At 55.8% G+C, this 23,749-nt stretch overlaps 4 protein-coding genes across 4 annotated transcripts; 1 reads left to right on the forward strand and 3 right to left on the reverse strand.

Moving 5' to 3' along the window:
- Positions 1–508: 508 nt before the first annotated feature.
- TIMM8A (translocase of inner mitochondrial membrane 8A) lies at positions 509–1,841 on the reverse strand. The gene is made up of 2 exons (XM_033072619.1): positions 1,658–1,841; positions 509–1,315 (listed from the first exon to the last, which is right to left on the reverse strand). Exons 1-2 carry the CDS (start codon positions 1,778–1,780, stop codon positions 1,154–1,156), a joined length of 285 nt encoding a protein of 94 aa, XP_032928510.1. The 5' UTR covers positions 1,781–1,841; the 3' UTR covers positions 509–1,153.
- Positions 1,842–1,990: 149 nt separating this feature from the next.
- BTK (Bruton tyrosine kinase) lies at positions 1,991–12,903 on the reverse strand. The gene is made up of 20 exons (XM_033072766.1): positions 12,817–12,903; positions 11,749–11,826; positions 9,718–9,887; positions 9,455–9,553; positions 9,135–9,203; positions 8,539–8,620; positions 6,996–7,124; positions 6,827–6,894; positions 6,178–6,359; positions 5,849–5,911; positions 5,586–5,640; positions 5,195–5,277; positions 4,958–5,085; positions 4,742–4,816; positions 4,254–4,425; positions 3,774–3,990; positions 3,464–3,528; positions 2,914–3,032; positions 2,649–2,806; positions 1,991–2,532 (listed from the first exon to the last, which is right to left on the reverse strand). The coding sequence occupies exons 3-20, from the start codon at positions 9,856–9,858 to the stop codon at positions 2,461–2,463; spliced, it is 1,977 nt and encodes a 658-aa protein (XP_032928657.1). The 5' UTR covers positions 9,859–9,887; positions 11,749–11,826; positions 12,817–12,903; the 3' UTR covers positions 1,991–2,460.
- Positions 12,904–13,784: 881 nt separating this feature from the next.
- On the forward strand, positions 13,785–16,858 carry RPL36A (ribosomal protein L36a). The gene is made up of 5 exons (XM_033072559.1): positions 13,785–13,908; positions 14,146–14,251; positions 14,994–15,061; positions 16,582–16,704; positions 16,790–16,858. The coding sequence occupies exons 1-5, from the start codon at positions 13,906–13,908 to the stop codon at positions 16,808–16,810; spliced, it is 321 nt and encodes a 106-aa protein (XP_032928450.1). The 5' UTR covers positions 13,785–13,905; the 3' UTR covers positions 16,811–16,858.
- Positions 16,859–17,839: 981 nt separating this feature from the next.
- GLA (galactosidase alpha) lies at positions 17,840–23,382 on the reverse strand. Its single transcript, XM_033072558.1, has 7 exons — positions 23,204–23,382; positions 22,863–23,037; positions 22,487–22,664; positions 20,908–20,999; positions 19,867–20,028; positions 19,119–19,316; positions 17,840–18,962 (listed from the first exon to the last, which is right to left on the reverse strand). Exons 1-7 carry the CDS (start codon positions 23,371–23,373, stop codon positions 18,699–18,701), a joined length of 1,239 nt encoding a protein of 412 aa, XP_032928449.1. The 5' UTR covers positions 23,374–23,382; the 3' UTR covers positions 17,840–18,698.
- Positions 23,383–23,749: the final 367 nt, after the last annotated feature.

Raw genomic sequence — 23,749 nt, forward strand, 5'->3', positions numbered from 1 at the left:
GACCACTGTCAGTGTTACTCCAGGCTTCCCAGAGCCCTGCAGCATACGAGCACTGCTGAAATGCTGCTGCCTTCCCAGAGAGCTGATCAGTAGTAGGTTGTTTTTCCAGTTTGAAGCTCCTCTTTGTGTCCTGGGGGCAGAGGTCCAGAGGACACACCCACAGGCCTCCCACCAGTGACCTCCACAGGTGAAGGTGCACGAGGTTATAAAGCAGCTGGTTAGTTATTCCCTGCATTTAGTCTCTAAAGAAACAACTCTCCAGGAGCTGTTAACCTTTTGGGGAAGAAGAGGAAAGGCCAGAGCCTCTCCCAGAAACAAGTCCGATTAATGAGACCAAATAACTGAGCAACAAATCAGAATTCAGAAAAGGCCTTCTAGCCAGAAGACAGTTATGCCCCTTCCTACTCATTTTGCCATAAATAGGATCACAGAGAAGGAGGGGGTGTGACAAGAAGGCCAGATTTTCCATTCTCAGCAGTCATCTATCTGAAAAAATGAGAATCTCATATTAAAAATTGACCCAGTTAATATTTATTACATTTACCCAGGGAAAGCAGTTAATGGAGCAAGTCAGCATCGACAGAGTTGTGCTGCAGTGTGAAAATTGGTCACTTGGCCATATGAATGATTTACCTACGGAAGCCTGGAAGAATTTTCCAGCAGTGGCACTGCCTGGGATGATCACTGTTCCCAACATGCTCTTCTTGCTCAGGGTGCCTGTCCCAGCCTGCACAGCACAGCAGCGATGGTGCCCGAGGGCAGGTAAGGATGTGCCCAGGAGGGCTGGTTTGTGCAGCACTGTTTAAGGCAGCGACCGCGGGCTGGCCTCACCCAGAGCCCAGCTTCCCTTCAGAGCTGGGAGCATCCAAAAAACGAGCAACAGCAGCCCTCTGCTCAGCCGAGGGGGCACATTCCAAATGCTCCCTGCATGGCACCGGGGTGGCCACTGGCCCGCGGGGGCCGAAAGCAGCACATCACCCCGACCTGGAGCATCCTTGTGTCTGTTGTGGGCTCTCATCTGGCTGCAACTTCCCCGAGACTGGAATTTAATTAAATCCTACCCGCCCCCCGAGCTGATCCTGGCTCCTTCGGGCAGCGGAGTGACCAGGAGTGGGGATGGGCGAGGGCCTGGCCTGGCGGGGCTGGGTCCGGCTCAGTCGGACAGGCTCTCCGAGAAGGCCGACTTGGACTTCTGCGTCTGCTCCAGCCGGTTCAGGATGAACTGGCTCGTGTCGATGAAGCGCTCCACGCAGTTCACGAAGCAGGTCTCAGCCCGGCTGTCCAGCTTGGGGCCCGGCTTGTCCATGCACTTCTCCTGCACACAGCGGGGTCCCGTTGGTCCCGGAGCACCGCAGCCCGGCCCCCCAGCCCGCACCGGGGCCGTGCCTCTGGGCACGTCCAGCGCCCCGACACGCTCCCCCATGGGGATCCCGGTCCTGCCGGGACCTCACCCCTCGGGACCCCTCCCCACGCCTGGCTCTCCCCGCCCGCCGCTCCCTCCCGCTCTGTGCTCACCGGAGCTGGGGCTGCTCCCACGGCGGCTCCATTTTGTCCCCATCAGCCTCCTCCCCCCGGGGGACAAAGGGCCTCCCAGCCCGCCTTGCCCCACCATCGCGACCGGGTCACCGGAGCCGGCGGCCCTGCCCGCCGCCCGTACCCAGCACAGCTCGGTCATCTGGTGCACCAGCTGCTGGAAGCGCTGCTTCTGCGTCTCCACCTCGATGAAGCGCTGGAGCTGGGGGTCGGCCCCGCCCAGCCCGGCGGCGGACGGCGCGTCCATGGCGCTCCCGGTGTCCCCCCGGTCCCTCCCGGTGCCGCCGCGCCGCGACCTTCACGTGCCGCCGGTGCCGCGCCCGCCCCTTCCGCCCGCGCCGTGCGCGCGCGCCCGCCCGCCGCGCGCCCCCTGCCGGCGGGGCGGAGCGGCCGCAGCCCGGGAGGCCATGGAACCGTTTTATTGTCCCGGACCGGACCGGACCGGGTGTGGGGGAGCCCCGGGGCGGTGATGGGGCTTCGGGGTGTGATGGAACTTCGGGATGTGGTGGAGCTGTGAGCATGTGATGGAGCTCCAGGGCGCTGATGGAGTCCAGGATGTGATGGAGGTCCGGGGCAGTGATAGAGCTCCAAGGTGGTGATGGAGCTCCAGGGATGCAATGGAGTCCCAGGAATGTGATGAAGCTCTGAGCATGTTGTGGAGCTGCAGGGTGGTGATGGAGCTCCAGGGATGCAATGGAGTCCCAGGAATGTGATGAAGCTCTGAGCATGTTGTGGAGCTGCAGGGTGGTGATGGAGCTCCGGGGATGTGATGAAGCTCTGAGCTGTGGGCGCGGCCGTGGGGGGTCCCCCAGGCTGTGCACGCCCGTGCTGTGTCCGTGACAGCCGTGCCGCGGTTCCGCCCGGTGTGCGGGTCAGTGCCGCTGGGCAGTGCAGCGCTGGGCAGGGCTCAGCGGGCAGTACCCGCGGTCAGCACTCCTCGTCAGCGATGTCCAGGATGCTGCCCAGCAGCGCAGTGAAGGTGGGGCGCTCCTCAGGCTTCTGTGGGGTGAGAGGGGAACCTGGCTGGAGCCCATGTCTGCCCCAGCCACGCCCTGGGGAGCCCCGTCACCCTGCCGGGGTGGCCGGAGGTGTGAGCGGGGGTGAAAGCCACGCACCTCGCGCCAGCAGCTGTACATGATGGCATAGACCCGCTCCGAGGCCGCCTGCGGCCGGTACAGGCGCAGCCCTTGGATGACGTGCTCGGTTGTCTCGCTGTTATTAAACCTCTCGTAAGGCATCTTTCCCAGGGAGTAAACTTCCCACATCAGGACACCTGTTGAGGGGAACAGCAGGGAGAGCTCATGGCATTGGAGCACCTGTGCCTGCACCTGGTTTGCAGAGCAGTTCCCAATCTCCAAATCATCAACACTGTGTGCTTACCAAAGGACCAGACGTCAGACTTGCTGCTGAACTTGCTGTACAGCAGTACTTCAGGAGGAGACCACCGCACTGGAAACTTGGAGCCCATGGAGCTTGTGTACTCATCATCTAGCACGTACCTGCAGCAGGAAAACTTGGATTTCACATTTTGCTCCTCCACAGAACTGACCAAGCCCAAAAGGAATGAGCAGCCCAGAATGACCAGAGGTTGCAGCTCTGCATGGGTTTCAGCAGTGTGTGTTGGTCAGGATTGCAGAAGATGTTGGCTGATTTGGAAGCACAGCAAAAAGGGGGATGTGGAGAGAAAGCTGCATCCAGGAGACTAGAGGTAGGGAAAACAAGATGCAAAGAGAGGGGGAAAGGGCCAGGGGAAGTAAGAAAGGAATGATGGAAAGTGGAGAGGCAGAAGGTTGAGCCAGGCAGATGAAATGGGAAGACAATGGGAAAGCAGAGCTGGAGGATGGGGGGGACAAAGACTAAAGTGTAGAATTGATGGACTGAGGAGATGGGGTACTGAGATGGGAAAGTGACACAGACACATCTACCAGACCTGGAAAGACCAAAATCCGACACTTTCACAATTCCTTGGTCATTCACCAAACAGTTTCGAGCAGCCTGTGAATGGAGAGATGGAGGCAGTTACATCTACCTGTTCTTGCTTCTCCCATCCCCCTGAGCAGGTGAACTTCAACTCATCCCCACCCACAAACACCTCACTTTGTCCTGCAAGTTCACCTGGACTGGGGCAAGCTAGAATGTCCTCAGCAGAGAGCAAGTGAGGCCTTCAAGCATCCTATTTATATACGTAGGGGTGATTTCCCCAGTGGGATTTTGCCTGAACAAAGCAGCCACAGCCCTACCAGGTCTCTGTGCAGAAACTGCTTGGATTCCAGGTACTCCATAGCTTCACAGACATCCTTGCACATCTCCAGCAGCTCGGCAGGCTGGAACCGCTGCCGTGTTTCCCTCAGGAAGTTCAGGAGGCAGCCGTTGGCCATGTACTCGGTGATGATGAAGATGGGACGCTGCTTAGTGCAGACCCCATAGAGCTGCACCAGCTTCTCATGAGACAGGTTCCTGTGTTGTGGACAAAGGCATTTCTGAGCATCTAGAAAGCCAGGCAGCAAAGGAAGCACCTGTGAATAAGGAGAGTTTGGGAAGGGAAGGTGCTTCTGGCCCAGCTGGCAGTGGAAAATGTCACCAAGGAATCAGCACAAAATCAGTGGGATCTTTGATACAGAGTATGGGACTGCCCAAGACTGTCCCTCCACTCCTCCCAGGAGTGCAGCCATTCTGGTGAGGAGCATCCAGCACTGACCTGCATGGTGCTGACCACTTACATCATGACTTTGGCTTCGTCAATAAACTCGTCCTCTGACATGGAGCCCTCCCTGATCATCTTGATGGCAACATTGTACTGGCCTCTCCATTTCCCGTACTTCACCACGCCAAACTGCCCCGTCCCCAGTTCCTTCAGGAACGTCAGGTCCTTGGGGTCGATCTCCCATGATCCTAGGACAGAGTGTGAATGTGATGTGGGTGCAGGTTACCTTCCTGCACCGTGCTCCCAGTCATCTGATCTAGCAAGCCAAAGAAAAGTTCACAAGCATTTGCTGCCTGAAAAATCATCCAGAAAATCAGAGACCTGTTCCTCCAGGGGATGGGAGCAAGGTAGCTTGTGGAGTCTTTTGGTCAACACTGTCACCAGAGGGCATTTGGGAAGTGGTTAGTGGGAAGGCTATGAGCCATGGGACAGCCAGGGAAAGTTGCTGCTAGCAGAAACAAACCCTACAACCAGGAAACCACAAGGTAGCCCAGGCTGGCTTACCATAGCCAAGGCCAGCTGTGGAAGGAGCACTTTTCTTGTGCTGAGACACGGGGTACTTCAGTCTGGATATGAGCCCTGAAACACAGCAGCAGAGATTGCCACTCTTACCTGCCACATTCCAGCAGGAACATAACTCCTGCCTTCAGTGCAGGAAGGTGGGGATACCGTGGTGCCAGTGAAAACCTGCTGGCTTCACTTTGTCTCCAGAACACTGACCTGCAGAGTTGTGCTGGTGGTACGTGATAAGCTCTGGGATGCTGTTGAAGAGGTGTTTTTCTGCCAGGTAATACTGATTCTGGGGGGTGCAGCAGACGACATAGTGGCGGATTGTGCCTTGGGGGTCTCTGGAGAGGGAGAACAGGCAGTCAGTGCCATGGGGAGGAGAGGCAGAGGGTGAGGGGTGCCTGGAGGGGCCCTCTGAGGGAGGAACAAACTGTTCTTAGAGCCACTTACGCAGAGGACTTGGCATAGACGGAGACAGTGTATTTCCCTGTCTTGCTGGTGGAATCTCGGACAATGAAGCCCCCTTCCTTACCCTAAAACAGAAAGGGGAAAGGGCACTGGGTGGTTGTGGGGAGGTGTGACTGTAACTTAAAGTAAGTTAAGATCACAGGATGGCTGGAGAGGATGCAGTGAGTCAGAGGAATCCTACTTCCAGTCCCTGCATAGGAGGCCACCTCCTGAAGTGGCTGCCTGGAGGAGCCCACACTGGGATAGGGAAGGTTCCTGGGGGCTGTTGGGGCAACACTCCTCTCCCAGCAAAGCCATGATTGATCCCATGCTGGGCACAATGTGAGAACAGCCCGTGTGTAGAACAGAGCCAGCCTCAGGAGGCAATGCTTACCTCCTGTTTCAGCAGCTGCTCCGCTTGGCTCCGAGTGATATTCTTGGAGTACCACCTGGAACAGGGACACAGCTATCAGGGAGATCTCCACAGCCACCTCTGTGCTCAGCCCAGTCTGACCCTGGCCCAGTCAGGACAGGGCAGGGATGGCTGCCAGGGGCTGGAGGCTGTCAGAGGGTGTAGAGGAGGGAGAATGACCCAGCCAGCTTGGGCTCACAGGCTGTGTAGCGTAACAACCGATTGGTCCCCGTGCCCTCTCTTACTCAAAGATCTCCAGGGAATTTCTGGTTTCAGTGACGTAGTTGCTGGGGATGTATCCTTCCCTCCTGTGGGACAAAAGGGGCAGGTCACACTCTGATGGAAGAAGCCAAGGGGAAAGGATATTCCTGTCCCAGGAGGCTGAGTAGAAATGGGCTCAAAAACTTTGGTGCAAACCCATTTGGGGAGGGTTGACAGTACAGCTGGTATCAGGTGCCCACAGGTGGGCAGGCAGCCTGTGCTCACCCCTGGGCTGCCAGAGGGGTGTGTTTGTCCGAGCACCAAGGCAGGGCAGGGCTGCAGAGCCACGGCCATGGGCAGTGGGAGCTCTCACCCGTTCTTGTCAAGCGCTTTCCACCAGGGCAGGTGGCTCTCCTCCAGGATGAAGTACTCCTCGCCCTTCTGCAGCTGCAGGTCCTGTGCATTCATCGGCTCATAGTTGTAGAGGGCCACCACCTTCTTCATCTCCCCTGCTGTGCTGGGGGCTGGCTCGCGAGGCAGAGGCTTCATCACCATCTTCCCAGGGAGAGGGAGAGTGTGGGACACAGTCAGGCTTGCACACACAACACGTGAGACCCTTCCCAAGCCTGGGAGGACAGCGCTCTCACTCGGTGTTTGTCTCAGCTCCCACATGTATCTCAATCAGAACACCAATTTCCTCTCCCTGGGCTTTTTTATCAAAATATTTGTCCCCATCTCCAGAAAATGTAAGTGTTTTCTCTTTACCTTTTGGCTTAACCTGTGACTCTTAAATCTCCCAGCTCCCCTGGGAAACCTCAGAGTTGAGATCATTTGACTTTCCTATAGGCCTTTGGGCTCCATTCCCCATTTCAAGCTCCTTCTCCCTTAGGTCACCATCCTGACCTCCCTCCCCAGAGCAGAGTCCTGGCCTGTACATTTCTGAGCAGTCATTGAACATGTTGGATTTTTCCATGTAGACTTTTCTCCAACACTTTGGAGCAAACCCTGATGTTGGCCTTTACCTGGTCCTCCTCAGGAGTTGGGGGAAGGGGCTTCTTTGTCTTGCGATGCGACCGCCCGACTTTTAAACCTTCAGAACAGAGGAGGGGCTAAGGTGAGAAAAGATCTCTGGCTCCATGCTGCCCCCCAGGGCAGGGGGATGAGGCAGTGGGAGGGTGCCTGGTGTCTTACTGCCATTCCTGCTCTCCAGAATCTGGCAGCCCATGGCGTTCTTGGCTGTCTGGGAGCAGCATAGGTACTGGCCGTCGATCCAGAAGCAGGGGTGGTATTTCTGGACCAGGTCACTGTTGTACCGAATCACTGTGGCAGAGGAGGGAAGATGTGTGTGACCCAGGGCTGCATCCCCAGGCTGCTGCAAGAGCTCTCTGCTCCCTGAGTGCAAGTGATCAGCTGCATTAAATCATTTCCTCCCAGCTGTGCTGCTGTGCTGTCCCCTGTGCCCTGATGCTCAGGTTTCCCTCAGCTTACCACTCTTGTTTCGGTGCTGTGGCTATGCAATCCCTGTGTCCCAGGGAAGGGCCAGGCTTGGCTCTCAGGTCTGATTTAAGCCCTTGAGCACCTCTGCAAAGAGGCATGAGCAGGCTTGGAGCCAGTCACAGAAGGACCTGGCCCGCTTGCCAGCCAAAATATCCAATAACCCTCAGGCTGGTCTGGATCATGGTTCTTTTGAATTCACAGCTCTTTTGAATCCCTTTTTTTTCAGAAGTGGGGTGGGAGGCCAGTGCTGTGCCTGGCTTTTCCATGGGGAGAGGAGGGCACTGCCATCACCCTGTGCCTGCTCAGAGACTTCCCTTGCAGGGAGAATATTCCCTTGCCAGGCAGCATGACCAGCTTCCTCATACTTCTCCCAAAGCTAGAGGGAAAACTGGATGTGGCTAAACACTGCCAACAGCCTGGGGTCGGCCCTTAGCAGCTGCATGGGGTGCAGAGAGCCCATTCTCTTGGAGTAAGAGAAGGACATTCTGTCAGCAAAAAGGCAGCATTTTCTCTCCTTTCCCTGTGATTCTACACTGGCTTGAGCTGCCAGAGCAAGCCTCCTCCCCCAGCAGGGAAGTGGGGAAGGACTGGCTGTTCTGCTGGGGCCCTGGTGAGATAACTGACTTCCCCGTTATCAGCCTGCCCCTCTTCCGCCTTGCTCGAGCCAACTTCCCCGTGTCAACTCAAGCAGCTAATCCCACCCTGCCAGCACAAAGCCACAGAAACACACACACACACGAGTCAGGAGGTGCATACAGCAGGTTTTGGGTGGTCAGAGCCCCTCGGCACAGTGCTGGTGCAACGCACTCCCAGCTGCAGGAGGGAGCACCCACCCAGCTGAGCATTAGCTCAGCATCACCGAGCAAGGCTCGGTTTGGGAAAGATGTTCCCAGGCTCCAAGCAGGCTTGTGGGCCGTGTTTCCTAAAGCACCGGGCACTCAGCCCTCACATGCCAACTATATGGCCACATCTGCTCTTTCCTCTTGCCCTCAATGATTTTTGAGCCTGCTTGAGCTACTTTGGAGCAGGTTTGTGAGAGGGCAAGGAGCCTCAGCCGAGGTAGCTGCGGTGCTGCAGAGGGTGGCAGTGCCCAGCAGGAGCAGCTCGCTGTTCCTCACACATGGGATAGGTGACCATGAGCCGGCGAGCCCTGGGAGCCCGGCACTGTGGGTCGGGCTCAGGCACAGCTGAGTGCCCGTGTTGGCTCCCCAAGGGAGCTGCAGAGCCCCGCACTCACCGCTCTTCAGCTGATGGATCCAGCGCTTGCGCAACTCCTCCGTCGGGGAGAAGATGTAGAGGGGCCCTTCGTCATAGACCACCTGCAGGAACACGGGCAGGGCTCTCACGGCAGGCACGGGGGGAGCCGAGCCCTGTGGCCACCCCGAGCCAGCCCTGCCGGTGTCTGCTGGCCCCGCACGGTGCTCGCGGGACCGTGACAAAGAGGTTAAAATAAGCCCCCTCCCCCGAGACTTTCCACTTCCTTCTCTGACTTTCGGTGTGCCGGGGGTGCACTGGGTGCCAGCAGGGCAAGCAGCTGGGCTGGGGGCTGAGTGTGCAGGCAGCATCCCTCCAGCATCAGCCAGGAGACTGAAAGAGGCAGGACAGAGCTCAGAAGCAGGTTTCCATCTTAAACAGAGCTGGCTTGGGGCTCAAAGAAGCTCACCTGGCTGCCCCAATGCAGTGTGGACAGCAGCAGAGTGTCTCCAAGCAGCTGAGTGACACCTGGCACTGAGGCAGTGATGCCAGGTTTGACCCCAGGCCCCTTTGGGGTCCTCCCCCCAGGACCTGCCACCAGGCAGAATGCACCAGCAAAGAGGTGCAGTGAAAACTCACCTGGAAGGGGTAGGGAAACCGTTCGATGATTGAGATCTGCTCCATGTTGTTGTAATCCTCCCCTTTCCTCTGGAAGAGAGAGGCAGAGATGGATGCTCGCATTCAGTTGCTCAGCTGCTGGCATCTCCTCTGGAGCAAGCCCACAGCTTTTGGCATCCCCCTGCTCTGCATCAAGCTGGACCCCTGGTATGGTATGGACAGAGCCCCTCAAGCCAAGCAGGGCTGTCCCCCACTGCCACCACCCCAGGGACTCTCCCTACTCCCCTGTCCCCCAGTGAGGGACAGCAGGACAGATGCAGGGACCCTGGGACTCTCCTCACCAGGACCTGCCGCTCAGGGGGAGGGTTGTTTTCAGGTGCCACTGTCTCCACACAGGTGATCTTCTCAATGTCCACAGAGCCCTTCTTACTGCCCCGGCGCTGCAAGAGACAGTCTTGGTTCAAATGGTCACCAAGTGGAGACCTGGAGAGACTCAAACCAACTCCTCTCCCTGTCCAACCACCCCTTGGGCTATGTGCTGGCAAGGGACAGCTGGTGACCCCTGGACACTGGCATGGCACAGCCCCTGTGGCTGCAGACTCACCCCCCGCTCAAAGTCATACTCGTAGTAGGACAGCTTGCTCTCTGTTAGTAGGAACAGGCGCTTCTTGAAGTTGAGGGGAGATGTTTTCTTCTTCTGCTGTGAGCGCTTCAAGAAGATGCTCTCCAGGATGACACTGGCCATGTCTCCCCCGTGCTGTGCTCACCGGGCTGCTGTAGGCAAGACAATGCTGACACAGCGCTTGCTCAGCTCAGAACCTGCTGGACCTCACTCAGGTGCACTCTCCCCCTTGCCCCAAGGGCAGACAGGGTGCTGGGACCCCCAAAGCAGGGGGAACCAGCCACAGAGGCGTGAGGGCAGGTCACTGTGGGTTATCTGTGACCTCTCCCACACCGGGCTGCAGACCAAGCCACCACCCAGATGGCTCCTATTCCTGCTGAAGAGGCCCCCAGGATAAGCAAGATGGACAGAGAGCTGGAGGAAGAGGGAAACGGTGGAAGCTTGGAGCCCCAGGGAGGAGCATGGGGCCAGCTGTGACACCCGCAGGCGCTCCTCCCCTCCAGCCCTGTGCATGTGAGCCTGTGTGGGCTGTTTCCTCCTGCTCCACCGCAGCCACTTCGTGCTGGGGACGTGCTGACTTGGCAGCGTGCAAGGGGTGGCCACGAGAGACCAATCCCTGAAAAGCTGTGGGTAGGTCCTGGCCCTGAAAAGTCACAGTGCAATGCTGCACTGAGAGCATGGAGTAGCCCCAAAGTCATCCCTCCCCTGTGTGCCCAAGGAGCCTGCAGGAGTGCAGGGACAGAGCTCAATCTCCCTTTCTCCCCTGTGCGCAGCACTTATCAGTGGCCAGGCTTGAAGGGCTGCCTCCAGGCAGCAGGCAGAGGGGTTAAATCCTCCCCCAGCCATCAGCAAAGCTCCCCTGAGCCTCTCCTGGGAAGGAAAGAGCTCATGAGAACCCTGTCTCCCACTGCTACCTGGCCTTTAGGGGCTGGAAATTGCCCTGGCCCATGTCTCGGAGCAGCCTGTGCATCTCACCTCATCCCTCCATGCTGTCCCCAGGAACCCCAGGTGGGCCCAGCACCCCCAGAGCCACGTGGCTGGAGCTGTGGCTGTGACCAGCACTTGGCTGCAGTCTGGGGAGCTGATGAGTGAGCTGTGTGGAGCCACTGCTGAGCTCTGATCCCATGGAGCCCGGCTCCGTGTCTCCTGCCTGACCACCTACAGTCCCTGCTTCCCCTTCACCCACACCTTGTTCCCTTTTTTCCTCCTATAAGCACAGCTTTGGAAAGCAACCTGGGAGAAGCTGTTTTTCTCCCTGCTCCCCACAGCCCATCTCCTCAAGGGCAGGCTCAGAAGTGGGCCAGAGACAGGGGTTCAGCCCCCCATTCCCCAGCTGAGTGCTGCACCCACTCTTCCCACACAGGAGATGGGCATTGGCTCACTCACAATAGAGTCAGGTGGGGAACAAAGATGCCAGGACCCAGTCCCACACACTGTGCCTCTCTCCAGGGCGAGCCCCAGCCTGAGGACAGGAGCAGAGGTGTCCTCCCACCTGCTGGCAATGCCCAGAGCCTCCCAGCACTGACTCTGCTGCTGCTGCAGTACTGACCCTGCCCCACTGTCCCCAGAGATGCTGGGGAGCAGCAAGATTCCTTCTCCAAGGCTTCCCTCTTCCCTCCTTGTGATTCTTATGGCTCACACCTTTCCAGCTTGTTTGGGTGGTCAAAAAACCCCAACTTAAAAAAATTAGTCATCAGAGTCTTTTGGAAAAAACAGCAGCCTGAGTGTGCTGATTGAGGCCTCAGGAGGAGGGCTCTGGGGTCCCTGCAGGTGGCTGGTGTGGGCCCTGACCCCCAGACTGCTGGCAGAGTGGTGGATGAGCCCAGAGTGACCCCAGAACCACCCTGTAGCCCTGTGCCTCATTTTGCCTACTTATGAAGTGTGGCTGCTGATCCCGTGTCCCAAGAGCAGGAGGGCTCCCATTGCCCTCCCTGGCACAGACACAGCAGCTAAGCGGAGGAGCCCTGGGCTCCAGCCCATCCCAACTGCAGTGCCAGGTCCCTGGAGCTTTACCTGGGGTCACAGCAGTGGGGTCATGGCCAGCAGTGCCAGGCAGGTGGGACACGTCCTCACTGTGTCCTCTGGATGGATCTGCCAGAGGGGAAAGGACAAAGAGTGTCTCAGAGGGCTGTTGAGCCCCATCATGGCACAGCCTCCCTGTCCCCAGCACTGCCACCAGACCTGCTCTGTCCCTGCTTGTCCTTGGTGTGGTGGGTGTCCCACAGGGCTCACCCCCACAGCCACCACTGCTGCGCTGTGACAGCAGAGTGACGAGTGGGTGGAAGTATGTCCTGTGTCCCCCCCTCCAGCTAGTGTGACTTCCTGCCATGCTCACACCTCGGCCCAGCGTGCTCTGAGACCACCTCCAGCACACACTGCTGGCCTCGTGCCACTGGGCATTGTGTCCCATCATGGTCTGGGGCCATCCCTCCTTCTGCTAAGGGAGCTGAGCCACTGCTGCCTGATGTGGGGCTGGCAGAGACCTGGCATACCAGAGGGAAGGGTGACAGAGTGTCTGTGAGTGACAAACTTCACAGCCCCCATGTTTCAGGTGTGTCAAAAATGATGGGTGGGAGGGACAGAGGGGGAAACCTGCATGGGAGAGACTCATGAACAAACCCAGAGCTGCACCCCAGCAGTGCCCACTGCAAAAAGCACAGGTGAGGAATGGCCAAAGACACTGGCAGAACCCCAGCCCTGCTCTTGGCCACCCCTGGGGACCCTGGCACCCATGCACCAATGTGATTCCCTGCTCCAGCACAGCCTGCAGCCCTGGCACCCTCACCCCACCTCCCTGCCCCATGACCGGGTGACGGGGGTCAGATCCCACCTGCTTGCAACTGGTCAGGCAGTGGGAAAGGCAGAGCCCTCCCAGCTTGGCTCACTCTCACCACGTGTCCTGTGCCCAGCATGGCTCTCCTGCCTGAAGGAGCCCAGCAGAGCAGGAGGCCGCCAGCACAGGCCACATGGAGCCTCCCGCCACCCCGGCTGTCCCACAGCCACATCAGCAGGGCCGTGCTGGTGCCCAGGACCCTGGAGCCCAGCGCTGCCCCATGCCATGGCTCCGGGGCTCACACTCACCGAGCCCTCCTGCCGCCGCTCCGGCCTGCCGGGGTCCCGCCGCACGCCCACCCCGGCGGGTTGGGGTGGCTGTGGCAGCAGGGACAAGGAGAGACGGCAGGGTGCGCAGGGAGGAAGGACGGGGCCGGCCAACCCCACCCTTTCGGTTCCCCTTTTTTAGTTTTCTGACTCAGAGGCAGCATTTGTGTTTCCTCCTGCAGGCAGCTGTGCCATTGCCATGGGGTCACCAGGCCACCAGCCGTGGCCAGAGCCTGCCCTGGGCTGTGGGCAGTGCCCGGTGTTGGCTGAGTTGGCTGACCATCCCTACGTGGTCCCAAAACGGATTCTTTCATGGGGCTGATCCCCACACAGAACCAAGGTATTTTTATTTACAGTTCTGTGTGGAAAGAGGTTTTGGTGGCAAATTCACAAAGCCAGCAGAGCAACGATCAAAAGTTTTTCACTGTTATACATTTTAGCAAATGAAAACATTAATCTTCATTGGCTACAGATGACATCATTCATTAGTATTCTATCTTGCAGTGTAAAATGCTTCCCTCGTTTCTTATGTTAATTAGGCCATATGTTCAGTCTTCCTCTTCGTTTGGGGCAGTGGGTTTCTCCCATGTGGTCTGTGAATGACCTATACTGGAATCTCTTTTGCCCACTCAGAGCTAATTCGGCACAGTTAGCTTTGCTAGTTACATCCTTGTCTCGAGAGTTCTGCCAACTGTCCTTGTGCTCCTAAATTCTGCATTCTCTGTGCCCACTAGGTAAGTCCTTCTTCCCAAGCCTTGTTAACTTCCACCCAGCTCTGAGATCACTGAAGTATGTCAAGCCTTAAACCCTAACAAGACAACTCTATTGACATATAATTTGTCTTTCAAACACCTGGACGTCACCTGCACCCGGCGGATCCGGCGGATCCCACGGACCCACCCCGGTCACACCCCAGTGCCAGACCCCGCCAGGCTGCCGCCCTGCTCTCCTCCACCGCCAGGGGGCGCCGTGCGCCGTGCCCGCCCTGCGTGCTCCTCTCTATGGTTCCCAGCTCACATTCACTTCCGCTTCCGGTCAGCGCCTCCTCTCCGGGCCGCCGCCGCCGCCAAGATGGTGAGTGCTGGGGCTGGGCCGGGCTCTATCTGTCGGCATCGGCTCCGGGGCTGCGCCGCGCCGGGCTCCCTCCTCTGCGATGGGTGCGTGCTGGGCGGCCAGGCCGGCTCGGGGGCTTCCCCATCCCCGGATGGCAGCGTAGGGCCCGAGGGAAGGGGAAGGGCGGCAGCGGGGCCTTCGGAGCGGGATGTGGCGTATGTGCAGCGGCCGTGACCGGCTTCTCTCCTTGTCCTCCAGGTGAACGTGCCGAAAACCCGCCGGACCTACTGCAAGAAATGCGGCAAGCACCAGCCGCACAAGGTCACGCAGTACAAGAAGGGGAAGGACTCGCTTTACGCGCAGGGTGAGGACGGGCTCGCTCCGGGGCTGCTGCGGGCGGTCCGGCTGTCGGGTGCCCTGCACGGGTGGTGTAGATTGGGAACATTTGTATGTGTGCGTAGGACAGGTTGACCTAAAGGCTGTGGTGTACAATAAAGGGAACTAAAACAGTAAGTCAGAGGGAGAAAGGCTAAGGATGTGTCAGCCCAAAGGAGTTTCGGATGGTTGTAGTATAGAAATGTTTAATTAATTAGGGAACGTGCTCTGGGTGAACTAAGATGGCTGTGAAAGCACAACTGGAGCCCAGGCTGCCCGAAGGAGAGCCCTGCCTACTGAGCATGGGCTGGGAGTTTAAAATGTGCTGGCCCTTCAGGTCGAGGTGAAATAAAGTGAATCCAGCTCCCCCAGTAGTGATGTGGGCTAATTATGCAAATGTCACCTGAACAGAACTGTATAAATATTTTTGGCCCTTTGTGTGCTGGCTTTGAGGACTTACCATGCAGCATCCTTCTCTGCACAGAACACTGAATCAATCAAGTGCCAGGACCTTGTGTGTCTGTTGGCTGCACAGCCAGGGAAAGGTTCCACTTTGGGGACAGCACAGGAGCCGTGCCCGTGGGCTGAGCCCAGGGCTGCTGGAGGAGGGAGGCACTGGTTCTGCTGGGCGGTGCAGGGACAGGCTGAGCTCTGCTGGCATTTAGGAAGTGCCACTCGTGCTTGTAGCATCTCCTAGGTTGTTGTCTGACCAGAGCTGTTTTTTCCTGCAGGAAAAAGGCGCTATGATCGGAAGCAGAGTGGATATGGGGGCCAGACAAAGCCCATCTTCCGTAAAAAGGTGAGTGTTGCTCCTCAGGAACAGGAAACTTCCTTGGCAACCCACATGCTCAGCTGAGGGAGGATTCCTCAGGGCTCTGCTGTGGCTGTGTTAGGGCAGTGCTGTGCTGGCAGTGCAGTGCCCCTCCCCATTACAGAATGGGGTGGGTTGGAAGGAACCTGAAAGGTCAGCTTGTTCCAAGATGGCAGGGCCATCTTCCCTTATTCCAGGTTGTTCCATCCAGCCTGGCCTTGGACACTTCCAGGGATGGGGCAGCCACAGCTTCTCTGGGAAACCTGTGCCAAGGCCTCCCTACCCTCACAAGGAAGAATTTCTTCCTACTCTCTAATCTAAATCTCTGTCAGTGTGAAGCCATTTACCCCTGCCCTGTCACTCTGTGCTCTTGTAAAAACTCCTCCATCTCCTTTGTAAGCTGCCATCAAGTAAATCATCTCCTTGCTGTCCTGTTTCATGGAGGTGCTCCTCATCTGCAGGGTGACTTGGGCTCTGTTTGTAGAGCAGGATCTCAGCTTTGATGCTGCAGAGGAGTGGGTTCTTTTTGGGAGGGATATTTGCAGTGGAAGGAATGTTTCCTTCACTGCTTGCCCAAGGGGAAGGGCTTGGCAAAGGGAAAGGAGCTGTCTGCTTGCTTGGGGTGGTATTTACAGCAGGGAAGCAGAACCCAGTGGGTGGATTTGTTACTTTGTGTGATTAGTTCAGTTATTCTAGTAGAGCTGCTTGTCTCGTTGCTGGGAAGCCCTGGTGTACTGCTGGAGGTGTCCAGGAAGCCTTCCAGCATGAAGAAGATAACGAGGCAGTGGATTTTCAAGTTGGCTTTGTGCCAGGAAGTGGGGAGACCTCACAGAAAATGCTTCTGCAAGCAGGGTACACCAAGCAGCTGCATTGCTGGCACTCTCTACCTGTACAATTGGGAACAATTCCCTGCAATTTCCATTGCTGTTTTTTCCCAGTCAGCATCGTATGGATGATTGGCTGAGGTTTTCAGCTGCTAGTTACAGCCCTGTCCAGCTGCTACAGCAATCTCCCAGCTTTGGATTCTTCCCTCTGCAGTCTTTCATGTTTTATCCAACTTCTGAGTAGCTGCAGGTCTGCATTGAGCCTGTTTTGTCATTGTTCCTTCCAGAGAGAGTTTGCCAGTCCTGTTGCTTCCAGATGATTCTTCTGCCCAGTTTTCTTCTGGATTTCTCTTGAGTACTGCTGGTCTGTGCTCCCACACTGTAAAAGTGTGAGTTTCTTGCTCTGTTCAATGGAACAGACTTTTCCAGCATGGCTGATCCGTGCAGGAACCAGCCCTGCCCCACTGAATGCTTTTGCCAGTGCCTTTTTTGTGAAGATACTGATCCTACAATTTCCTTCTTGTTTTTAGTGGAGGGACCCTAACTGTGTTTGTAGTCTCTCTCTGCACTTTGGTAACAAACTGAATGTTAAGAGTGCAGGGAACAAGCTCTCTCTCCCTGAGAGCAACAGTTTGTCTGCTTGGGGATGCATGGCTCATTGAAACTTCCTGCTCCTCCTCCCAGGCCAAGACCACCAAGAAGATTGTGCTAAGGCTGGAGTGTGTGGAGCCCAATTGCAGGTCCAAGAGGATGCTGGCAATTAAGAGGTGCAAGCACTTTGAGCTGGGAGGAGACAAGAAGAGAAAGGTGAGTTTGTATTCTGTGAGTGGCTGAGAAATGGGGGCAGTAGTCGGTGGTGAATAAACTCACTCTTGTCTCTTGTTTCTTACAGGGCCAGGTGATCCAGTTCTGAGCATCGTCCTACTCATCGTTACGGACCATATTAAAGTAATTAGATTGATCCCTTGCTTTTTTAAATGTGTTTTCTCTTGGGTGGGAGCTGCAAGTATGTAACAGGGAGGTGTTGCTTGCAGAACCATTTAACAGAAGAGTTTTTAACCTGGCTTTTGTAAAATCCCTGCCACTGTCTGGGATCTCTTTACTGTGTTTCCAAGAGGTGTTCTGGAATGGGTGCCAGTGCCTTCTCTGCATGAACATGATGCAGGCTCATTTATGAACTCCCTTGAACAGCCCCTCCACTTGGCCATAGGCTCCTTTTTACAAACACCTGTGCTGCCCTGAGGAGCAAAGGCTTTGGAGCAGCCAGAGGTTTGGTACCTGCACCATTAGGCAGGTACATCTAGCTATGGCAGCTGACAGAGGTGAGGGACAGCTCCGTGCCTGTGGTGTAACAGGCCTCAGCTGCCTTCCCCTGGGCCAATTGCTGTTGGCTCCTCTTAGCATTCTCCTTGAAGGAGGAAGGCCAAGCACAGCAGTAAAGTTCCAAATGGGCAACAATCAGAGTGTGTAGATTGTGGGGACAGCCTCCAGGACAGCTTCTCCTTAGAGAGGAACATTGCTGTGAGTAGGAAGTCTGCTGGTAGCAGGTGCTACGAATGCAATGCAGAGTTCACTCCTTAAGGGCAACTTTCTCATAGTGGAAATGGAGCTGGAGGTTGGAGAAGATGTGAAGATGCATCTTCACATCTTTGTAATGATCAAGAGCACTCAGTTACTGAATTGTAAGGGAATCTGGTTTTTTGCTTATAAAATATTGGCTGATAGGATGGACCTTTTCAGATTGGTGCAGGCAGTGGTGGCTTTGGCCTGTGGGGTGGTCTGTATGACTATTATATCAGCTTCACTGAGTGCTGTTTCTAGTAATCGTGACAAATTTCACAAAAATTTACATGACTGGAACAAACTGGCTTGTTTCCTAAACCACTGTTTAATTTCAGATACCATGCTGTACTTTTGTATACCGCAAGTAAGAAAAAGCATAGCCTTTTAAAAAGATTTTAATCAAAGTGCTTAATCACAAAAGAACAAATCAAGAAATCCTGATTGTATTGTAGTCAGAAGATAAAAAATAATATACTTGCACATGATGGTTGCTTAAGTGATTATCCATCTCCTGTCTTGGAGAGCCCATGTTATTCAACCTAAAGGCTGCTGCCAGCAGTGGGAAGCAAGCACAAAGGGATTTCTGAGAGGCAGGATTCACGGAGAAAGGGGACTCCAGTGGTCATATGAAGGGTGGAGAGGGAGTTGTCATCTAAAGGAATTGACAGCCACTGGTGAGAGATTCCTGGAGTGAGGGGAAGCCCTCAAAAACTTGGGTCCTAAGGCATGATAGCAGCTGTCAAGAAGTGCAATGGTTTGTGTCAGTCCCTGAGCTGTCAGAAGATGGAAGTGCAGGTCCATGCTCTGAGTGAAGTGTTGGGTTTCCTCACTAGGGGTGGGAGCAGCTTTTCTTGGACTGTGTGCCCTGGTCTGGAAAAGAGCAAGGTGGCCAAGGTGTGTTTCCCTATTGTCCTTGAAATGCCAAAGGACAGTTGTAAGATGCTGCCTTTCCTTGCTTGGTAGTGGCAGTGGGCATAAACAGGAGTTGCTGCATTGCTGGAGCCCTTCCAGCCCCTTGGGGGAGGAGTTGGTGAGATGCCAGGGAAAGGGGCACTGCTGCTGGTTCATCCTTTCTGTTACCTCTTGATGATGGAGTGATGGCTATTTGTCACATTAGGCTGCAAGTTCAGATAATGAATGCCTGAGAAGAAAGGCACCTGCTTGGAAGAAGGAGATGAGTTTCCTGCCACAAGTTCAGACAGGGCCTAAGGCTTAGGAAAAGATTGTCTCTGTACTGCCTATAGTGGCAGGACTTTGAGCAGCACAGTGCCTGTGGGGTTCACCTCCACGCTCAGGGAGGAGAGCCAGCTGTAAACACCCCAGTCCCTGCTGACTGGCAGCACCTGTTGGATGGAGCAGGCTGGGTTGCAGGCCAGCCCATTGCCGAGGAAGGTGAGGGAGAAGGTGAAATTCTGGGGTCCTCCAATCTCCTGATGGTTCAGCACAGCCACAGCATAGGCTCTGCCAGACAGGGGCCGCTCCCACAGCTGAAAGTTCTTGTCCTGCCAAGGAGGAAAGAAAGCCAGGGCTTAGGCTATGGGAGGCTAAAGTGGTGCTCTTCATGCTTCAGGAACAAATGGGCTCCTGCTCCCAAACCCTGAGCACCTCTCCATCCCTCCTGTGCCCCACTCTGCCACCCCAGCCCTGTCCTGCTGTACCTTGATGAGCTGGTATCCCTGCTTGCCCAGTGGATCCTGGTTGATGGCAATCACCTCTTTGTTCTGGAGCAGACACTTGGCCTCAGGACTGATGTGCCGCAGGTCGTTGGACATGAACAGGGGAGCGGCCATAATGGCCCACATGGCCATCTGAGTCACCGACTGGTCCCAGCTCAGCCCAAAGTTTCCAATCACCAGCTATGACAAGCAAACAAAAAGTACCTGGTAACGCTGCCTGTTGAGGAGAAACTGGGCCACCAGTACCAGGAAATCACAGGGTGGGACCTCTTTTTGGAGCCTGGCTAGATAGGATGAGTGCCAGGAGCAGGACCAGGCTGGTTGGGAAAAGCAAGGCATGACTGCGTGGCTAGTCCCTGGTAGAAGTGAAGAAAGCTGTTTAAATGGCTAGGCAGTGTTTAAGAATGTTTTTGGATTCAGATCCTTGCAATGCTGGCACCCAGGGGTTTTCATTCTGCTGGGACATCAGCATTTTGGAGACTTGTCCCCCAGTGCCTGTGTTCTGAGCTGGTAATGCTTGTGGAGGCTGCATGACACAAAGATGGTGCTTCCTTGGTACTATCCATAGCTGCAATTTTCCTTTCTACCCTGGACCTTCTCATCAAGATCCCGATCCTAGGGTTCCATCAGAGCCCTCCCCCTCAGTTCTCTCCCTTCCCATTCTAAGCCTGCAGTTAAGGGAAGATTTTTTTGATTTTGCCTTAAGTGGGGTGGGTGTTGCTGTACTTGCCATGTCCGGATCGTTCCAGCCCCCTGGCCCAGCTATCTTGACAATGGTGTCTTGATGAAGTGCTGTCCAGTCTAAGATACTCTTGATGCTGCTCCAGGAGTCATAGACATCATAGAAGTTCCTCCAGTGATTGCAGTACTGTTTGATCTCTGTGTAATTGGGCTGCCAGAACAATGAGTGTGATTAGACAGAGCACGTGGCTGTACAACAGGAGTGTCCACAAGGCTAGACTGGACCAAAGGTAGCTTGGGGGAAAACCAGGGTAACACCTTCCATCACCAGCTATCTGGGTGATCTCCCTTGATTCCCTTGAATGCTTTATGGCCAGTAACTCCACTCTGACATGTTCTAGACAACGCTATTGCTCCCCTTGGGAGAACAGTTGTAGCCACCAACTCTGTTACAGAATTCCTTCACAATTGTACTGAAGGTGTGACAAGGCCAGTGGGATTAGACTGTAATATCAGAGTAATTATGGCAATTTCTTGGGTTTACACCCTTTGGTGAGTAATGCATTTAATTCCAGTGGGAGGGAATGGCACCATCCTGTCACAGTGGCACAGGGGAAGCCAGCTGTGGGTGGAGGGCAACATGTCAGTCACAGACCCTGGCTGGCAGAAATCTGTCACTGAACAATGTGGAGGATGTCACAAAGCCTCTCTAGTGGTCCCCAGAGCTGTCTGTAAGGCTGAGCCTGCAGCACTCTGTCCAGACTGCAGCACTCTGCTAGACTGTGTGTCTGCATTGCCAATGGTTTGCTCTGTGGCTTCTTAGAGGGAGGAAGCAGATGATGCTGTGGTTTTTTTGGGCACACTCCATCTGGACTGTGCCTTTGTGCTGCAGGATTCTACTCAAGCTGTTTCAGCAGAGCAATGGTTCAGGAATGCTGCAGGGCTCTGGAAGAAAAAGTTTTTTCCTCCATTTCACAGCCTTGCTCTGTCAGAACAGAGAGCAAGTTTCTCAGGATGCTGTTTTGCAATCTTAAAATGTTTTTCTCTTCCTCCCAGCTGAGCCCCAGGATAAACCTTGGGAGGCACTTACCTGCTGCACAGGCCTCAAGTAGAAAGGCCACTCACAGGAGTACACAATGCTCCTTCCAGTGTTGTTCAGGGCCAGAGACATGTGCCTGTATCCTAAAGTAAGAGGACAGACAGAGGTTACACAACCTTCTTGGTCACACAGCAGAACTAACCCAATGTCACAGGTTCAGGTTTCAGTTCAAGTCTTGCAAAATTAACATTGAACACATTTTTGTGGTTGAGGCACCTCAGGGAGGATAGGGGAATTTAAAGTCTGCAGCTGGTCACCTGCCTCCCAAGGACAGGAGCTTTGCTTGGGCAGGCTGTCGCTCCAAGACTGCTGATCCCTTTGTACATACAGCCAGGGGAAGAGGTAAAAAGCTTTCCTGTATGGCAGTTTTCCTCTAAATACCCAGGAAATAAAATCAGTATCTATCAAGCAGTGCAGCTTTTCTGGGTAATGTAGGAGTCCTCATGAAGCACTTGCGCCATATGGACTGGGCAGGAATGCAAAAGCTCTCGTTTTTCCTGTCCTTGTCCCCAAACAGCCCTGTTAAGTCCCTTCCAATTGGCAGAGAAGGAATGAAAAGTCTGCTCTCTCCTCTGGAACTGCTTCAGTACAACTGGATTGTATCTGGGTTACACATATGATCCAACAGGAGCTCTCAGCTCAGCTGTCACTCAGGGTGCTGAGCTGTGCTCCTGTTTCTGGCAGTTGGCATATGCCCCACCATCTGGCTTCAATGGCATTGTCACTTGGGCAGGTTCTCCCTGCCAGGCAGAGACAGGACTTTGTGCAGGACTCCTGCTGCCAAACATGGGGGTACTGACTGTGCCAACAGCCAGAGAGCCCCATCAAGAGGAAAAAAGCTTTCCAAGTTAAAGTGTTCTTCCCACAAATGTACTTCTGTGGCACTGGGATTTGCCTGTGCTTCAATAGAGTCTGTAGCCAAATCCCCTCAGCACAGGCAGCTGCTGAGCTTTCAGCTGCTGGCTTGCCACCCTTTGTGCAAATAACTTCTGAAGTGCTGTTTACACTGGTGGGCTTTAAAAGGAAAACCCCAGTAGGATTTTTATGCCATAATTCCCTTCATTTTTATCTGTTAAAAACCCTCCTAACTGCTCCTTTCATCGCTGACACAAGCTGTTCTAGCTTCAGGCCTGATTCACATTGACAAGGCTCCACCAAAGGGATTAAGGGTTAAGTGTGTGAAACGCTCTGGGCTGCCCAGTACAGGCACTGCTGAAGGGCAAAGCCTGTGCTGAGTTAATAGCTGAGGGAGCAGGCTGCAGAGCACAGAGCACACAGCTGATGTGTCTGTGCTCAGCATGATCTGGGCTCTGGGCTGAAAAAGCTCCTTTTCCTGAGCTGGGGCTTGAACAAGAGCTCCAGGAGACTGAGCAGGTAAAAACACTTAACACACAACACTCAACACCTTGGGCTTGAGAACAGAGCCTCAGATTTGCTTTTGTAAGCAAGTTCCTTAAATGAGTATGCTCAGGGAAAAGTGAGTCCCTGGAGCCTCATGCTGGGCCTAGAATTGCTGCTGCCTGCAGAATATTCCCACCCTTGGGAAGAGCTGCATTGAGCCCATGCCTACCTTCTGCCAGCAGGTCCAGTGAGTCAGAGTTGCAGCCATCAAATTTGAGCAGGTCCACACCCCAGGAAGCAAATGTCTGGGCATCCAGGTCATAGTGGTTGTAGCTGCCAGGGAAGCCAGCACATGTCTTGTTCCCAACATCGCTGTAGATTCCCAGCTTCAGACCCTTGGAGTGGACCTGTGTGTGCAGAAAGAAACACACCCTGGGATGGGGCGGCCACAAGGCAGGAGGAAGAGGGTTTGGGGCAGCAAGGGAAGCAAAACCGCACTGCGGCAGGCAGGTCCTTATCTCAGCAGCGATGCAGCCATACCCACCCAGCCGTCCTGCCCTCCCCTGCCCCCCGGCTGGCTCACACCGGGCCATCGTGGCACTCACGTAGTCGGCCAGCTTGCGGATCCCACTGGGGAACCGTTTAGGGTCTGCCTGCAGCCTGCCGTGCTTGTCCCGCGTCGGGGCCATCCAGCAGTCGTCAATGCAGATGAACTCGTAGCCGGCGTCCCTCCAGCCCTCGGCAGCCATCCTGTCAGCCATCTCCATGAACAGCTGCTCGCTGCGCACGGGCAGGGCACACACCGGGAAAGAAAGCGGACAATGTGTGATGTGTACCAGCAGCACAGCCACGGGGCTGGGCGGGCAGGGGGCACAGCGGGGGCCGAGCACCGGGCCGGCTGTCCGCTACCTGGGCTGCCCCGGGCTCCCCGGCTACCCGTGCCCACCTGACGCAGCGGTGCGGGTCGGCGGCGCAGTCGGTGCCGCAGAGGAAGCGCTCCCAGTGCAGCCAGCCCATGGGCGGTGTCCGCGCCAGGCCGTTGTCCAGCGCCAGCACCGCCGCCACCGCGGCCGCCGCCGCCACAACCCAGCGCAGCATCCACCGCACCGCCGCCATCGCCCCGCCGCGCCGTGGGAACTGCCGCGTGATTGACAGCCCGGATGCCCAATCCTCGGGGTGTTGGCGGGCAGGGCTGAACGTGTAACCAATCGCCCCGCGGCACTGCCTGCCCCCGCGGCCAATCCCGGGCAGCGAGGCACGCATCGGCCCGCCCCCTCCCGAGGGTCACGTGGGAATCTATCACGTGACTGAGGCGGAAGGGGCCATGGCGGCAGGGTCGGGTCAGGTCGGGTTGGGTGGTGCTGTGCTGGCGCTGCCGGGAGGTGCCCGGAGGTCCGTGTGCCCGCTAGCAGCGTGCCCAGCTGGCCAAAAAACCAGTGGCACCTGGTCGGTACAGCAGTAGTGTGGCCAGCAGGACCAGGGCAGTGGTTGT

This window comes from Catharus ustulatus, chromosome 14, assembly GCF_009819885.2.
Source record: "Catharus ustulatus isolate bCatUst1 chromosome 14, bCatUst1.pri.v2, whole genome shotgun sequence".
Classification (NCBI taxonomy): domain Eukaryota; kingdom Metazoa; phylum Chordata; class Aves; order Passeriformes; family Turdidae; genus Catharus; species Catharus ustulatus.

What these genes read in the sequence shown, in the direction of transcription:
- RPL36A (XM_033072559.1), top strand. An exon ending in AGCCCATCTTCCGTAAAAAG is followed by an intron (nt 15,062 to 16,581) that starts GTGAGTGTTGCT and finishes TCCTCCTCCCAG; the next exon opens with GCCAAGACCACCAAGAAGAT. An exon ending in GAGGAGACAAGAAGAGAAAG is followed by an intron (nt 16,705 to 16,789) that starts GTGAGTTTGTAT and finishes TGTTTCTTACAG; the next exon opens with GGCCAGGTGATCCAGTTCTG.
- GLA (XM_033072558.1), bottom strand. Translation starts at nt 23,373, where the DNA reads ATGGCGGCGGTGCGGTGGATGCTGCGCTGGGTTGTGGCGGCGGCGGCC. An exon ending in TCCGCAAGCTGGCCGACTAC is followed by an intron (nt 22,665 to 22,862) that starts GTGAGTGCCACG and finishes CTGCACACACAG; the next exon opens with GTCCACTCCAAGGGTCTGAA. An exon ending in AGGGATACCAGCTCATCAAG is followed by an intron (nt 18,963 to 19,118) that starts GTACAGCAGGAC and finishes CCTCCTTGGCAG; the next exon opens with GACAAGAACTTTCAGCTGTG.
- TIMM8A (XM_033072619.1), bottom strand. Translation starts at nt 1,780, where the DNA reads ATGGACGCGCCGTCCGCCGCCGGGCTGGGCGGGGCCGACCCCCAGCTC. An exon ending in AGATGACCGAGCTGTGCTGG is followed by an intron (nt 1,316 to 1,657) that starts GTACGGGCGGCG and finishes CGCTGTGTGCAG; the next exon opens with GAGAAGTGCATGGACAAGCC.
- BTK (XM_033072766.1), bottom strand. Translation starts at nt 9,858, where the DNA reads ATGGCCAGTGTCATCCTGGAGAGCATCTTCTTGAAGCGCTCACAGCAG. An exon ending in CCCCTGAGCGGCAGGTCCTG is followed by an intron (nt 9,204 to 9,454) that starts GTGAGGAGAGTC and finishes TCTCTCTTCCAG; the next exon opens with AGGAAAGGGGAGGATTACAA. An exon ending in TCGGATTTTGGTCTTTCCAG is followed by an intron (nt 3,033 to 3,463) that starts GTCTGGTAGATG and finishes TTCCTGCTGCAG; the next exon opens with GTACGTGCTAGATGATGAGT.